Source organism: Felis catus, chromosome F1 (assembly GCF_018350175.1).
Source record: "Felis catus isolate Fca126 chromosome F1, F.catus_Fca126_mat1.0, whole genome shotgun sequence".
NCBI lineage: Eukaryota > Metazoa > Chordata > Mammalia > Carnivora > Felidae > Felis > Felis catus.
The window spans coordinates 13,204,775-13,221,554 of record NC_058384.1 but is presented as its reverse complement, the minus strand read 5'-3'; the positions used below and the strand labels follow the sequence as shown (position 1 = coordinate 13,221,554).

Sequence of the window (16,780 nt, the reverse complement as noted above, 5' to 3'; positions counted from 1 at the left end):
TGGAATTAAAATAATAAAAAATTAACCAATTTCATTTATGAGTATAAAATTAAAGTTTTTAGAGTAAGAGTTTTTTCGAAACGATAAAATAATTTTGAAATGCCACCAATTATGGTTTATCATTGGAAGGTAAGGATGGTCCAATGTCTTAAAAACTATTGATTAGCACATGCCTATTAATAGATTAAATTAAAAAATCATGCTTTAGTCAATCTTGGAAAAGGAATAAATATCAACATCATATTCTAAGGGAAAAGATCTGTAAAATAATTTCTCGAAAGGTTTTATTTAAACCAAGATCCACCATTTTGCTAATTGAGAAGTAGTGTAAGAGTTTTTATTAAAAACAGGAACAACATAAGGGTTCAATTTCCAATTTAAAATATTATGTCAGAGTTTGCTGTATTTCGAATAAGACATGGTCTAATAAAAATAGTTCAGTGAGCTCAATCAAACACAGGATAAATATGCCCCCCTAAAAATCCCATATGCATCCCAGTATATCAGAAATTGCTGTTCAAACAAAATGGGGGGTAAACCCTGAAATATAGTATAACTAAGAAGCTAGTCTAGTAATGTGCAGAATCTATGTCAAAAATACCTCAAACTTTAAAAAAAATTTAATGTTAATTTATTTTTGAGAGAGAGAGAGACAGAGACAGAGACAGAGCGTGAGCGGGTGGGGGGGGAAGGGGGAAGAGAGAGGGGGAGACACAGAATCTGAAGGAGGCCCCAGGCTCTGAGCTGTCAGCACAGAGCTCAACGTGGGGCTTGAACCCACAAACCGTGAAATCTGACCTGAGCCGAAGTCGGATGCTTAACTGACTGAGCCACCCAGGCACCCCAAAGATACAATCAACTTTTAAGAAAGAACATAAAACAGAATTTGAATAATTAGAAATATAGATTTATAAAGAGGAAGATCATTTATAAATGTCACTTAATCTCAAATCGTTTTACAGACTCTGAAAATGCAATTAAAATTTCAGGACATTTTCACCAGAAGTTGACAAAATATGCTTAACTTTCACTTAGAAAGAGAAAAATTTATCTTAGGTTACCATGCTGGAAATGATCAGTAAAATAAGGAAAATCCAGCTTGATCAGATAATAAAATCTATTACAAAACAGCCCTAAATCAAAACACTTTAGTGGTGGGACTACAACAAAATTCTAAACAATGGAAGAGAATGTATATTCTAGAGAACACCCTAACATGGGAATAGAAAATATCTAGATAAATACTCCATTGCCCTTACCAGGCCAAATGTGGGACTAATTATTGTGATAGTATTTCATGTTGGGTCAGAATGCGCTTTTAGAACACTTTTTTTAATTAAAAATTTTATTGAGATATTTGTAGATTCACACACTGTTGTAAGAAATAATACAGAGAGGGGCGCCTGGGTGGCTCAGTCGGTTGGGCATCCGACTTAGCTCAGGTCGTGATCTCACAGTTTGTGAGTTTGAGCCCTGCGTCGGGCTCTGTGCTGGCAGCTCAGAGCCTGGAGCCTGCTTCAGATTCTGTGTCCATCTCTCTGCCCCTCCCTTGCTCGTGCTCTGCCTCAGTCTGTCTGTCTCTCTCTCAAATATGAAAAATAAAAAAATAAATAAATGAAGGAAATAATACAGAGAAACATCTAACACACTCACCTCAGTTTTCCCAAACGGTAACATTCTCCAAAGACTACAGTATATCGCCATCAGAATACTGATATTGATTCAATCCACCAATCTTGTTCAGATTTCCCCAGTTTTATTTGTGCTCGTGTGCATATGTGTGTGTGTATTTAGTTCTATGCAATTTTATCACACATGGAGCCTCATATATCACCACTGCCATCAAGATGCTCAAGAACAGCTTGGAACCCTTAAACCCATAGCTATTCCATTACACAGTTGAATTAAAAAAAAAAAAAACACAGAGTGTTTGGAAATGAGGCATTTTAAATAAGTGTTATCTGTATTGGGGTCAGCCAACATTGTCTGTAACTGCCCAGATAAGAAGTATGTTAGGCTTTGCTGGCCAAATTGTCTATGTCTACTTAGTTCTGTCATTGTGATGTAAAAGCAGTCATAGACAATACGTGAATATATAAACGTAGCTGTGTTCAACAAAACTTTCTTTATGGACGCTGAAATTTGAATTTCATATAGCATTTACATGTTATGAGATAGTCTTCCTCTTTTAAACCTATTATGGAATTGGAAAGATATTTTAAAGTAGTTCATACATAAAAATATCTATTATAGACTGGAGGGTAACAAAAATTGAATAACCGAAAACTAGGAGAAAGTGAACATAATATTAAAGTGCAATGGAGAATTAATTTTATACCAGATATCACATAAAACATGAACAAAAATACAGCTATGACTATAAAATCAATTCTAACAAGATAAAAAAGAATAAAAAATTTTAAAACCATAAAAATACCATGAGAAGCTTACTAAATATATACCACCACTAAAACCCTAATGAAGTGACAAAGATAATGAGAAAATTCTCACATGAGAAAATTTATAAATATATAAACATACAGAAAATATTGAGTCTTGCTTTTTTGAAAGGAATACAAATTAAAATAATAATGAGGTATAATTTTGAACCTATTAAATCAGTAAAGTATAAAAATGTATTTATATATCTGTATCTTCTTGTGGCTAGGCTTTGAAGAGCCATTATTAGTGAGGTTTTTTTGGACAGCAGACTGACTCCTTATGAAAAGCTCTAAGAAACTTCATCCCATCTGTGTTAGTTTGGGTCCAGGGGAAGCAGACACCAAAACAGGATTAGAGATGCCTGAGATTTCTAAGAGAGAGAAGGAAGGAAGGAAGGAAGGAAGGAAGGAAGGAAGGAAGGAAGGAAGGAAGGAAGGAAGGAAGGGAGAGAGGGAAGGAGGAAGGAAGGAAGGAAGGAAGGAAGGAAGGAAGGAAGGAAGGAAGGAAGGAAGGAAGAGAGGGAAGGAGGAAGGAAGGAAGGAAGGAAGGAAGGAAGGAAGGAAGGAAGGAAGGAAGGAAGGAAGGAAGGAAGGAAGGTAGGTAGGTTTGGGTAGAAAGTAGCTGAGACTACAGCAAGTTCCAAAAAGGCTTCAGCGAGGTGGATGGGTTTCCTCAATTCAAAGACACCCATCAGAATTGACTGGCCCACCATGTTGCCTGGACAAATATGCTGATGAATCCACATAGGCAGCAGCTGGGATTGTCAACTAATTAGGGTCCCCAGCCAAAGTGCATTTTTGTAGTTACCTATCATCTAAATCAGTAACCTCACCCTCAGAAGGCTATTTCAAAAAAACAGAGAAGATACGATCTTTTATATACAAAGATGATTATCATAATATTGGTAAAATAAAATGTAATTTAGAAAATTTCAAAATTTTGGAATATTCTAGTGCCATTAAAATGAAAATATGATTAGGCAGAAAAAATAAACTTAAGACATAGTGCCAAAAGGAAAAATATTACAGAAAATTGAATTGTACAATCTGCTTATTTAAAAATTTTTTTTAATTTAATTTTTTTTTAATTTACATCCAAATTAGTCAGCATATAGTGCAACAATGATTTCAGGAGTAAATTCCTTAATGCCCCTTACCCATTTAGCCCATCCCCCTCCCACAAGCCCTCCAGGAACCCTCTGTTTGTTCTCCATATTTAAGTATCTTATGTTTTGCTCCCCTCGCTGTTTTTATATTATTTTTGCTTTCCTTTCCTTATGTTCATCTGTTTTGTATCTTAAAGTCCTCATATGAGTGAAGTCATATGATTTTTGTCTTCTCTGACTAATTTCATTTAGCATAATACCCTCCAGTTCCATTCACATAGTTGCAAATGGCAAGATTTCATTCTTTTTGATTGCTGAGTAATACTCCATTGTGTGTATGTGTATATATATATATATATATATATATATATATATACATATATATATATATATATATATATATATATGCCACATCTTCTTTATCCATTCATCTATTGATTGACATTTGGGCTCTTGCCATACTTTGGCTATTGTTGATAGTGCTGCTGTAAACATGGGGGTGCATGTGTCCCTTCGAAGCAGCATACCTGTATCCCTTGGATAAATACTTAGTGCAATTGCTGGGTTGTAGGGTAGTTCTATTTTTAATTTTTTTAAACTTTTTTTTAAATGTTTATTTACTTTTGACAGAGAGAGAGACAGAGCATGAGCAGGGGAGGGGCAGAGAGAGACGGAGACACAGAATCCGAAGCAGGCTCCAGGTTCTGAACTGTCAGCACAGAGCCCAACGCGGGGCTCGAACTCAAACCGTGAGATCATGACCTGAGCCGAAGTCGGTTGCCCAACCGACTGAGCCACCCAGGTGCCCCTAATTTTTTTAGGAACCTCCATACTGTTTTCTAGAGTGGCTGCACCAGCTTGCATTCCCACCAGCAGTGCCAAAGAGATCCTCTTTCTCTGCATCCTCGCCAACAGCTGTTGTTGCCTGAGTTGTTAATGTTAGCCATTCTGACAGGTTCGTGAGGTGGTACCTCATTATGATTTTGATTTGTAGTTCCCTGATGATGAGTGAAGTTGAGCATCTTTTCATGTGTCGGTTAGCCATCTGGATGTCTTCTTTGGAGAAATGTCTATTCATGCCTTTTGCCCGTTTCTTCACTGAGTTATTTGTTTTGTGGGGGGTGTTGAGTTTGATAAGTTCTTTATCGATTTTGGATACTAACCCTTTATTTGATATATCGTTTCCAAATATCTTCTCCCATTCTGTCAGTTATATTTTAGTTTTTCTGATTGTTTCCTTCACTGTGCAGAAGCTTTTTATTTTGATGAGGTCCTAATAGTTAATTTTTGCTTTTGTTTCCCTTGTCTCCAGAGACGTGTTGATAAGAAGTTGCTGTGGCCAAGATCAAAGAGGTTTTTGCCTGCTTTCTCCTCGAGGATTTTGATGGCTTCCTGTCTTACATTTAGGTCTTTCATCCATTTTGAGTTTATTTTTGTGTATGGTGTAAGAAAGTGGTCCAGGTTCATTTCTCTGCATGTCACTGTCCAGTTTTCCCAGCACCACTTGCTGAAGAGACTGTCTTTATTCCTTTGGATATTCTTTCCTGCTTTGTCAAAGATTAGTTGGCCACACATTTGTGGGTCCATTTCTGGGTTCTCTATTGTGTTCCATTGATCTGAGTGTCTGCGTTTGTGACAGTACCATACTGTCTTGATGAGTACAACTTTGTAGTTTAGCTTGAAGTCTGGGATTGTGATGCCTCCTGCCTTGGTTTTCTTTTTCAAGATTGCTTTGGCCACTCGGGGTCTTTTCTGGTTCCCTACAAATTTTAGGATTATTTGTTCTAGCGCTGTGAAGAATGCTGGTGTTATTTTGATAGGGATTGCATTGAATATGTAGATTGCTTTGGGTAGCATCGACATTTTAACAATATTTGTTCTTCCTATCCAGGAGCATGGAATCTTTTTCCATTTTTTTTTGTTGTTTTTTTTTTGTTTTTGTTTTTGGTTTTTTTTGGGTTTTTTTGTTTTTTTTTTTTTGGGGGGGGGCTCGTCCGGAATATGAACCCGGGACCATTTTTTTTTTGTTTTTGTTTGTGTGTGTGTATGTCTTCTTCAATTTCTTTCATAAGCTTTCTATAGTTTTCAGTGTATAGATTTTTCACCTCTTTGGTTAGATTTATTCCTAGGTATTTTACAGTTTTTGGTGCAATTATAAATGGGGTCGATTCCTTGATTTCTCTTTTTGTCACTTCATTGTTGGTGTATAAGAATGCAATCGATTTCTGTGAATTGATTTTATATCCTGCAACTTTGCTGAACTCATGAATCAGTTCTAGAAGTTTTTTGGTGGAATCTTTTGGGTTTTCCATATAGAGTATCATGTCATTTGCCAAAAGTGAAAGTTTGACCTCCTTCTGGTCGATTTGGATGCCTTTTATTTCTTTGTGTTGTCTGATTTCAGAGGCTAAGACTTCCAATACTATGTTGAATAACAGTGGCGAGGGTGGACATCCCTGTCTTGTTCCTGACCTTAGGGGGAAAGCTTTCAGTTTTTCCCTATTGAGGATGATATTAGCATTGGGCCTTTCATATATGGCTTTTGTGATCTCGAGGTATGATCCTTCTATCCCTACTTTCTGGAGGATTTTTATCAATAAAGGATGCTGTATTTTCCCAAATGCTTTCTCTGCATCTGTTGAGAGGGTTCTTGTCCTTTCTTTTATTGATGTGAAGAATCACATTGATTGTTTTGCGGATATTGAATCAGCCCTGCATCCCAGGTATAAATCCCACTTGGTTATGGTGAATACTTTTTTTAATGTATTGTTGGATCTGGTTAGCTAATATCTTGTTGAGGATTTTTGCATCCATGTTCATCAGAGAAATTGGTCTATAGTTCTCCTTTTTAGTGTGGTCTCTGGCTGGTTTTGGGATCAAGGTAATACTGGCTTCATAGAAAGAGTTTAGAACTTTTCTTTCCATTTCTATTTTTTGGAACATCTTCAAGAGAGTAGGTGTTAACTCTTCCCTATGTGTTTGATAGGATTCCCCTGGAAAGCCATCTGGCCCTGGACTGTTGTTTTTTGGGAGATTTTTGATTACTAATTCGATTTCTTTACTGGTTATGGGTCTGTTCAAATTTTCCATTTCTTCCTGTTTTAGTTTTGATAGTGTACATGTGTCTAGGAATTTGTCCATTTCTTCCAGATTGCCCATTTTATTGTCATATAATTGCTCATAATGTTCTCTTATTGTTTTTATTTCTTCTGTGTTGGTTGTGATCTGTCCTCTTTCATTCTTGATTTTATTTATATGGGTCCTTTCCTTTTTCTTTTTAATCAAACTGGCTAGTGGTTTATCAATTTTGTTAATTCTTTCAAGGAACCAGCTTCTGGTTTCATTGATCTGTTCTACCGGTTTTTTTTTTTCTTCTTCTTCTTCTTTTTTTGGTTTTGATAGCATTAATTTCTGCTTTAATCTTTATTATTTCATGTCTTCTGCTGGTTTTGGGTTTTATTTGCTGTTCTTTTTCCAGCTCCTTAAGATGTAAGGTTAGGTTGTGTATCTGAGGTCTTTCTTCCTTCTTTAGGAAGGCCTGGATTGCTATATACTTTCCTCTTATGACAGCCTTTCCTGCATCCCAGAGATTTTGGATTGTGGTGTTATCATTTTCATTGGCTTTATGAACTTTTTAATTTCCTCTTTAACTTCTTGGTTATCCCATTCATTCTTTAGTAGGATGGTATTTACTCTCGAAGTATTTGTTACCTTTCCAAATTGTTTCTTGTGGTTGATTTTAAGTTTCATAGCATTGTTGTCTGAAAATATGCATGTATGATCTCGATCTTTTTGTACTTGTTGAGGGCTGATTTGTGTCCAAGTATGTGGTCTATTCTGGAGAATGTTCCATGTGCACTGGAGAAGAATGTATATTCTGCTGCTTTAGGATGAAATGCTCTGAATATATCTGTTAAGTCCATCTGGTCCAGTGTGTCATTCAAAGCCATTGTTTCCTTGTTAATTTTTTTATTAATGACCTGTCCATTGCTGTGAGTGGGGTGTTGAAGTCTCCTACTATTATGGTATTACTATCAATGAGTTTCTTTATGTTTGTGATTAATTGATTTACATATTTGGGTGCTCTTACATTTGGAGCATAAATATTTACAATTGTTAGGTCTTCTTGGTGGATAGACCCCTTGATTATGATATAATGCCCTTCTGCATCTCTTGATACAGTATTTATTTTAAAGTCTAGATTGTCTGATGTAAGTATGGCTACTCCAGCTTTCTTTTGGTGACCATTAGCATGATAGATGGTTCTCCATTCCCTTACTTTCAATCTGAAGGTGTCTTTAGGTCTAAAGTGGGTGTCTTGTAAAGAGCATATAGATGGGTCTTGTTTTCTTATCCACTCTGTTACCCTATGTCTTTTGATTGGAACACTTAGTCCATTGATGTTTAGAGTGAGTACTGAAAGATATGAATTTATTGCCATTATGTTGCTTATAGAGGTGGTTTCTGATGGTGTTCTCTGGTCCTTTCTAGTCTTTGTTGCTTTTAGTATGTATGTATGTATGTATGTATTTATTTATTTATTTATTTTTCATCTTTTCTCCCCTCAGAGAGTCCCCCTTAAAATTTCTTGCAAGCCTGGTTTAGTGGTCACAAACTCCTTTAATTTTTGTTTGTCTGGGAAACTCTTTATCTCTCCTTCTATTTTGAATGACAGCCTGCTGGGTAAAGAATTCTTGGCTGCATATTTTTCTGATTCAGCACATTGAATATATCCTGCCACTCCTTTCTGGCCTGCCAAGTTTCTGTAGATAGGTCTGCTGCAAACCTGATCTGTCTTCCCTGGTAGGTTAAGGATTTTTTTTTTCCCTTGCTGCTTTCATGATTCTCTCCTTGCCTGAGTATTTTGTGAATTTGACTATGAGATGCCTTGTTGATGGTTGGTTTTTGTTGAATCTAATGGGAGTCCTCTGTGCTTCCTGGATTTTGATGTCTGTGTCTTTCCCCAGGTTAGAAAAGTTTTCTGCTATGATTTGCTCACATAACCCTTCTACCCCTATTTCTCTCTCTTTCTCTTTTGGGACCTCTATTCTGATGTTCTTCCTTTTTAATGAGTCACTGATTTCTCTTAATTCTTAAATTGTGCTCCTTTGCCTTAATCTCCCTCTTTTTTTCTGCTTCATTATTCTCCATAAGTTTGTCTATATCGCTGATTCTCCGTCCTGCCTCATCCATCCTTGCCACCACGGCATCCATGTGAGATTTCAGCTCAATTATAGCATTTTTAAATTTCATCCTGACTAGCTTTTACTTCTTTTATCTCCGCAGAAGGGGATTCTAATCTATTTTCAACTTCAGCTAGTATTCTTATTATCATGATTCTAAATTCTGATTCAGACATCTTGCTTATACAAGCAAGTGTTAGTTAAGTCCCTGGCTGTCATTTCTTCCTGCTCTTTCTTTTGTGGTGAATTCCTTCATTTCATCATTTTGAAGGGAGAAAAAGGAATTTGATGGGAGAAAAGAAGTAAAAGCTAGTCAGGATGAAATTAAAAAATGCTATAACTGAGCTGAAATCTCACATGGATGCTGTGGTGGCAAGGATGGATGAGGCAGGATGGAGAATCAGCAATATAGACAAACTTATGGAGAATAATGAAGCAGAATAAAAGAGGGAGATTAAGGCAAAGGAGCATAATTTAAGAATTAAGAGAAATCAGTGACTCATTTTCTCCCTTTTCTCCCTTCAAATTTCATCATTTTGAAGGGAGAAAAGGAATTAATGAGGTAAAAAAAATTAACATTAAAAATATATTAAAATTTAAAAAATATATTAAAATTAAAAAATTAAAAACAAACACACACACAAAAATCAAATAAATGATGCTAGATCCTGGGTGTGTTTTGGTGTGTGTGTTGAAAGGGGCTTGATAGATTAGAGAAAAAAGAAGAAAGAAAAAAAAGAAATCTTTTGAAAATTTGAAAAAATGAATACACTGAAGTAGACTAAAATGAAATGATGGAACTAAAATAGAATTTAAAAAAACTTACACAAAAGTAAAAAATACAGTAGAAAAAAATTAAAGAAAAATATTTTTAATACAAACTGAAAATAAAAATGAATTTTTTCTCTCTCTGTATTCAAGAAAAAGAAAAGAAACGAAAAAGAGAAAAAAGAAAAAAGAAAGAAAGAAAATTGAATAGATGGACTGGCAAACAGACTGAAATACGACTGAAATTACTTTGTTTTCCCCTAGAAGTGAAACTATGAAGGGCTTTATAGTCCATAAACTAAGCAGGCAGAGAGACTTGTGTCCTGAAGAGGAAGGTTGGCCCTTTGGGCAGGGTTTAGTGTAACGACTCTGTTGTCCACTAGATGGCGCAGCTAGCTTACTGGGGTGGGCTGTTGTGGCCTGTAGGTGTGTGCGCGCGCGTGCGCGTGCGCGGGACAGTGAAAATGGTGTCACCCAGTTACCCGCTCTCTAATATCGGAACTCTGTTCTCCCTGATCACCAATCGCACACCCGTCTTCTGTCTTCGGCTTCCGCCCACTCCCCGCTCTTACACTGTCCGTGACCAAGCCCCACGCAGCACCTCCCTCCTGAGTTTTATGTCAGATGCGGCTGTGTCTCCCGACCCCTTACTTCTGAGGGACTCCGGCTCTGACCCTTTCTGCCCCTCTGCGGAGGGTCTCACCTGCCGCACCCGGGAACGTTCGCGGGACCGTGCTGCTGCCGACGCCCCGAGACTGCAGCCGGGGGCCAGCCCGCCCCAGAGAAAGTTCGCGCCATTGTGTAGCAGCGGTGTTTCAGGGATTATGGAAAATCACAACACGCATCTGGCACTGGGCTCTGCCCCCAGCGACCTTGTTCCAGCACCAGCGAATGTGGCCGTTCTCCTGGGTCCGCCGGGGTCTTTGCCTGTGCGGGGGCCACGCCGCCTCTACCAGGTGTCCTCCCAGCGGGGGAACCGTCTCTCCCGTGTGGCCCGAAGCCCCCCCGGACTCCACTCTGCTCCTGGGGAGTCGCCCTTCCCACCCGAGCGCCACCAGGTATGGAGCTGTGGCATTTCAGCCTCTGCGCTCCCCCTGTTTATAGTCTTAAGGGAATTTAAACCCTCTCCTTTCTCCTTTCTCCCTTTTTAGTTCAGTCCCTGTGGGTGTTTCCACTTTTCCACTTTCTCTCCAGCTGCTTTTGGGGGGGGCTGCCTTTCCCGTATTCTCCCCCCTGTCTCCGTCCTCTCTCCACACACAAAAGTGGCTCCTTGCCCTATGTGGCTTCTCTCTCCCCCAGTTCACCTCTCCGCGCCGTGTACCTGCTGAGTTCTGTGGTTCAGGTTGTGCAGATTGTTGTGTGAATCCTCAGATCAGTTTTCTAGGTGTGCAGGACGGTTTAGTGTTGGTCTGGCTGTATTTCATGGATGTGAGACACACAAAAAACTTCCATGCTGTTCCATCTTGGCTCCTCCCCTCTACAATCTGCTTATTTTCCTACAATAATTAGACTATCTGTTTATCCATGCAATACAGAAGAATTGAGGAAGAACATGAGAAAGAAAGAAATAACAGCTGCTGAATTAGGATGGTAGGATTTGGAGTAATTTTCTGTTTTTCACAAGTGTGAGTTTTCTCTATTGTGTTTTAAAGATATTCAGTCAGTGAAATGCGAGAGCATTATAGCTTCTTGTACCTGGAGTTCACGGCGAGGATCATGGCTTGATCACCGAACAGGCCTGAGTATACATCCCATAGGCTGGTAGCTATGTGCTCCTGGAAAAAAGTAAAGAATAAATGATGGCAGCCCTTGAGGCATCACACGTAGTTCTCTCCTTCACTGAGAGCAACGGACCAAACTGGACGGGACTAGAAGTCCAAGAGTTCATAGTGTTGAGACCAAATTAATTTAAACTCATGATAGCATCTTGGCCTAAATGGTGGCCTTTTACAGGCAACCACCGTGCTTCTGTAAGTAGCATTTCTGGACAAAATGTTGTCGAGGATGCCCTCTACGACACCGTAACTGTTAAGTACAGTCTACTCGGTGTGGGGTCTCTTGATAAAAATACCAGCAGGATGATTTAAATCAGGACTTACTGAAGAATGTCTTCTGCTATAGGGTGAGAACCATGTTATAGGTTAATGTACAGTGATTTAAACTTATCAGTTATAATCAGTGAGATCCTATGCAGACTTTCCCGATCTTTATTGAAGAAACCGGAGACCTGAGGCAAGTCTGGTGGAGGAGTATCTCTTTTCTTGCATGCATCCTTATCTTGTTTATACAAGCCTCTGTGGCAATGTCACTTCTTGCATCGGAACCAATAGTGCTGTTTCCGGAAATTCCCAGCCTGTACTTCTGAAACAACTCAACGTTCTTTTTTAGGTGCTGCTGTAAAATAATGCTATTTCTGAGGGTATTTATTCTTTCTAATGCATAGGCAAACACCTGCCACTGACTACTTATCACCCTGAAAAAAGCCCTGTCCTGTCTGCTCAGTGCTGCTCCTCTGACTCCAGTATTGAGTACCCTGTGGGGTCTGTGTCTTACCTTTGTGGGATGTCAGAATTAATCCAGTAGATAGGGCTATATGCCTGTGAAGTCCATGTTATGGACTGCAAGCTTGTGTCCCCTCCAAGACCATATGTTGAAACTCGAATCCCCAGTGCGATGGTATTTGGAAATGGGCCTTTGGGAGATAATGAGGCTCAGATGAAGTCATGAGAGTAGGACTCCAAGATGGGATCCGTGCCCTTATAAGAGAGATCCAAAAGAGCTCACTTTCTCTCTCTTTCTGCCACGTGAGGATGCAGGGAGGTGGCCGTCTGAAAACCAGGGGGACCAACCTCACTCAGACATTAAATCTGTCGTATTCTTTTTAAAAAAAATTGTTTTTAATGTTTATTTAATTTTGAGACAGAGAGAGAGAACATGAACAGGGGAGGGGCAGAGAGAAAGGGAGACACAGAATCTGAAATAGGCTCCAGGCTCTGAGCTGTCAGCGCAGAGCCGGCCGCAGGGCTCCAACTCGTCAACTGCAAGATCAAGACCTGAGCCGAAGTCAGACGCTCAACCGACGAAACCACCCAGGTGCCCCAAATCTGTCATATTCTGATCTTGGCTTTCCCAGACTCTAGAACTGTGAGACACCTCTGCTGTTTAAGCCACTCAGTCCATGGAATCTTGTTAAATCAGCCAGAACTAAGACATTTAAGAAACTTCCTGTTTGGGATTGGAACTAAAAGCTGGCATTTCCCCACTAGGCACAAGTATCCTGCCATGACCTTCCTGGGTAACAGCACCCTGAACACTTTCTAACACCCCCCTCCCTGGGCTGTGCTGAGACCGAGTGGTGTAAAAGACTTATTCTTCTTTCTCTAAAATATTTATATCCATACCTATCGTTGATTCCTAACAACACCAAATGTGATTTTATTCAATCTTAAGAGAATAAGTCTTTGCTATGTTGTTTATTAGCATATCTCACATTATCATTACGTAGAGAACATAAAACCTACATGGCAGACAACTCTCACTGTGACATGGGAACTATAAATGGTGGTTTGTCTAGTTTGAAATTAGACATTTTTGTCCTTGGCACTGTTTTATTTCAATTTGGCCAGAAATACACTAGTGTTTCTCTGGGCAGTGACTAATAGCATGTTCTGTCACTATATAAGCAATGTTCTTCTGGGACTATTGCCTCACTGGGAACTTTCCTCATAGACAAAGTTCTAATTGGGTGTTAGTCCTTGGAAATCAATTTGTAACACTTCAAATTGAAATCCGTGGTTCTCAACCCTGGCTGTACACTCAGGGCCTGAAAAATAACCAATTTTGATTCCTGGGCCACACCTCCAGAGATTTAAGAGGTCTGTATTCAAGATCACACACACACACACACACACACACACACACACACACACACAGAGCAAGGCTTCCAGGTGATTCTGAAGTACATCCAGGATTGAGCAGCACTTTTTAAGTGAACTATTTCCACTCAACCCTGGAGCTTGCTTCACAGTAATACATTGTCAATTAGTTGATCTATAATAACACAGACTTCTGTTCCCCATCTGTCAGCCAGCTTCTCTTTATTTTCGTGGAGCCAAATTTGTTACTACAACTCCATCACCAGGTTATTGTTCTGCTCACATTGCCTTCACATCACACTGTTGTTGATTAACTGAGTTACAGCACACCCCTTCCTTCTCGTGAACGTGCTTTTGCCTGTGCTATAGGTACCACTGATATCAATGTAATACCCAAAGCCAGTGCGCATCTCAGTAAGCAATAGGTTTGTCTAACATCTGTACGTGGGTTCTGAACTGAACGTGAACCTAGGAAGTTGCAGGAATTGGCCAGGAATTTTACCTGCTTTCCCCAGTTAGGCTCTTTGTTATTATTCAGACTACATAACATGCTCACCGGAGTTCCCCGAAATTTCTCAGGGCCACCTCTGGGGAGTTAGGACTATCATTCTGGCTTTAACTTCTGTTACATGGATAAGTTCTCTTTCATCTCATTTTCAATTACTCCTTCATCACTATGGCTCTTCACTGGAAACCCACAGTAAATGATAAGATGGTCACAATCCTGGAAATCTATACTTTGTAATATATTTCATAATACTAGCTTCTAGGACCAGCCTGGTAGGACTTAAGCTTCCATATTTATTATTTTGGCTTTCTTCTTTAAGCTGACCATCTGCTTTTTATATATATCTTATATCACTGGCGTTTTTGTTCAATATCTGTTGTCATTCTTGGCCAGAAAAATTGGAGTTGTGCCAGTTTGACTAGTTCCTTAAGCCTCAGATGTTTCAAATCACAGACATTATGTGTTTCTGATGCCACCTTAGCCCGAGGGCAAATGGTATTATCATAATAATCATTATTCTGAGGGAATTTGAACTCCCTTCTAGTAATTCTCAAGCAATCCTGGGAATGCTCAAAGGGAACCATTTGGTTCCATTCCAACCATTAACATTGCAATGGCCAAAGGGATCCAAGAGGACTTGGTCCTCTAGAATATAATGTGAGTCTGCACCTTTTCCTTCATCTCTAGCTCCCTAGAATGTCTCTTTTCTTTGACAAAAGCAAAATACTAAAGTGCAGAGAGATGAGGAATCTGAATTGTGGGCATGAATATCCATGCATTGAGAAAGAGTTTAATGCTTTCGAGAAGTAGCTCTCAACCCTGGCTGAGCCTTAAAATCATCTTCGGACACCTTCAAAAGATCCACATGCCTAGAACTCACCCCACACCAGTGAATCCAGATCTCTGGAGGTATGGCCCTAGCAATAGTTTTTTGTTTTTGTTTCTGAAGCTCCATATATAATCATAATATGAAGCCGGAATTGAGAACCACTGTGTTACAGGACACGAAAGAAGGCCTTCTGGCCAGTGCAAAGCGTGCTAAGTCATGGGCCCAGAGAGGCCAGATCACAGCAAGTCCTCTTGTGAGGCCTAAAGATTTGCTACTCATCTTTAAGAACAAGTGGGTATGGGGGCGCCCGGGTGGCACGGTCGGTTAAGTGTCCGACTTCAGCCAGGTCACGATCTCGCGGTCTGTGAGTTCGAGCCCCGCGTCAGGCTCTGGGCTGATGGCTCAGAGCCTGGAGCCTGTTTCCGATTCTGTGTCTCCCTCTCTCTCTGCCCCTCCCCCGTTCATGCTCTGTCTCTCTCTGTCCCAAAAATAAATAAATGTTGAAAAAAAAAATTTTAAAAAGAACAAGTGGGTATGTGTGTGGGGGGGGGGGATGGCGGACGTAGTCATTTAATCAAAAGGGGGACAAGATCACAAGGCCGCTTGATTGAACAGGGTAAACTGATTACAAGGAGAACAGTTAAGGCTCATGTTACCCAGGAGAGAGACTATAGTAGAAGAGGGTTGGTTCCGGTGTCGGCAGAGGAAATAAGAGAGATTTAAGAGATACATAGTCACTGGTGACAGTGCTTAAAGGTCCCAAAAGAAAAAGACAGAAAAACATCTTTAGGATTTGGAGCCACAAAGGCCACTGGAGACTTGGGTGGAAGAGTTCGGTGCAAAGTTGTGTCGATCCTCACATTGGCGGGTTCTATATGCGGAGCATTCAGTGCGGGTCTCACGTTTGGATCTGAGATCCTCAGCTATCCTCAGACACAAACGAACAAAGAAAAAGGCACTACTGGCCAAAGGTTACTTTTCCTTTCTATAAGACCAGAGTCAACACATGAGGCTCAAAAAAGCAAGTCTATATTATTGTGGCAAAATCAAAACCATGTGTACCTGCCTTTTGACTGATTCTGGTGTAAACAATTAAGACTCATTGGGCACCTGGGTGGCTCAGTCAGTTAAGCTCTGACTTCGGCTCAAGTCATGATCTCACAGATCGTGAGTTTGAGCCCTGTGTTGGGCTCTGTGCTGACAGCTCAGAGCCTGGAACCTGTTGCGGATTCTGTGTCTCCCTGTCTCTCTCTGCCTCTCCCCACTTGCATTCTGTCTCTGTCTCTCTGTCAAAAATTAAGAAAAAAAATTTACAAAAAGATTAATACTCACTGAAGAAACCTTGACATTGTGTGCCTGGAGACCTCAGACCTTTCTTTTTATCATTTTTTTCAGGTAGACTTCTGTGCTTTCTCTGAGTCCTCTTCCCCAAACAGAGCAGTGAGCGTTTCTGCTGAACTGCATTAGTAAAGGCCACCAGAGTGCACTCTCTTGAGGTAACTCAAAAGTTACAGCATGCCTGTAAAATCAAAGGGTGTCTACAGACCCAGAGACCCAACTATCCCTGACTTCCTAAATGGGAAGGATTTCCACTTTCTTGACTGGGGCCTGCAAAAAGAGGAACTTTATTTTTACGCTTAAGTATACATGGATATCAGAACCAAGTTAGTGTGTCCCGTATCACTGCCTAGTAATATCTACTTGGTACTTGTTAGTCAAAGTGTTGTTTTGGGTCCAAATCTCAACGTGACTTCATTCATGCAATTCTCAAACTTGCCGGTGGTGGCGCACGGTGCAGCCCTATGTTCACAGATATCTGTATCAGTACCTGATAGAAGTCTGCTGATATAACTTCCTGCTTTCTTCCCCTCCCACCTCTTTAATGCCATCTTTTAAACCCTCAGAACTTGTAATAGATATTACTTGGTATGTAATATAAAAAAAGAAACTGAGTAAAACAGATCATGAAAACCATCACGTTCGCATCAACTCCGACAGCTCAAGAGGGTGCGGGTCTCTGATTATTCTCATTTTTAAAAATAAGAGTGCCCTACTTCCATAAAACTAGAA

The 16,780-nt window shown here is 39.8% G+C and overlaps 2 protein-coding genes across 18 annotated transcripts in view; one reads left to right on the top strand and one right to left on the bottom strand.

Moving 5' to 3' along the window:
* The window catches only part of MROH9 (maestro heat like repeat family member 9), an 89,275-nt gene that overhangs the window by 61,554 nt on the left and 10,941 nt on the right, over positions 1-16,780 (bottom strand). For all 6 annotated transcript variants that reach the window (XM_006942690.3, XM_045049117.1, XM_045049116.1 and 3 more), the window contains exon 4: positions 11,194-11,273. In XM_006942690.3, the coding sequence (XP_006942752.2) occupies positions 11,194-11,273 (80 nt within the window). The remainder of the gene's footprint in view (positions 1-11,193; positions 11,274-16,780) is intronic.
* SELP (selectin P) overlaps positions 9,867-16,780 on the top strand; it is a 1,134,746-nt gene continuing 1,127,832 nt past the window's right edge. For all 12 annotated transcript variants that reach the window (XM_045049098.1, XM_045049107.1, XM_045049103.1 and 9 more), the window contains exon 1: positions 9,867-10,556. In XM_045049098.1, coding sequence (XP_044905033.1) covers positions 9,882-10,556 — 675 coding nt within the window. In that variant the 5' untranslated portion in view covers positions 9,867-9,881. The remainder of the gene's footprint in view (positions 10,557-16,780) is intronic.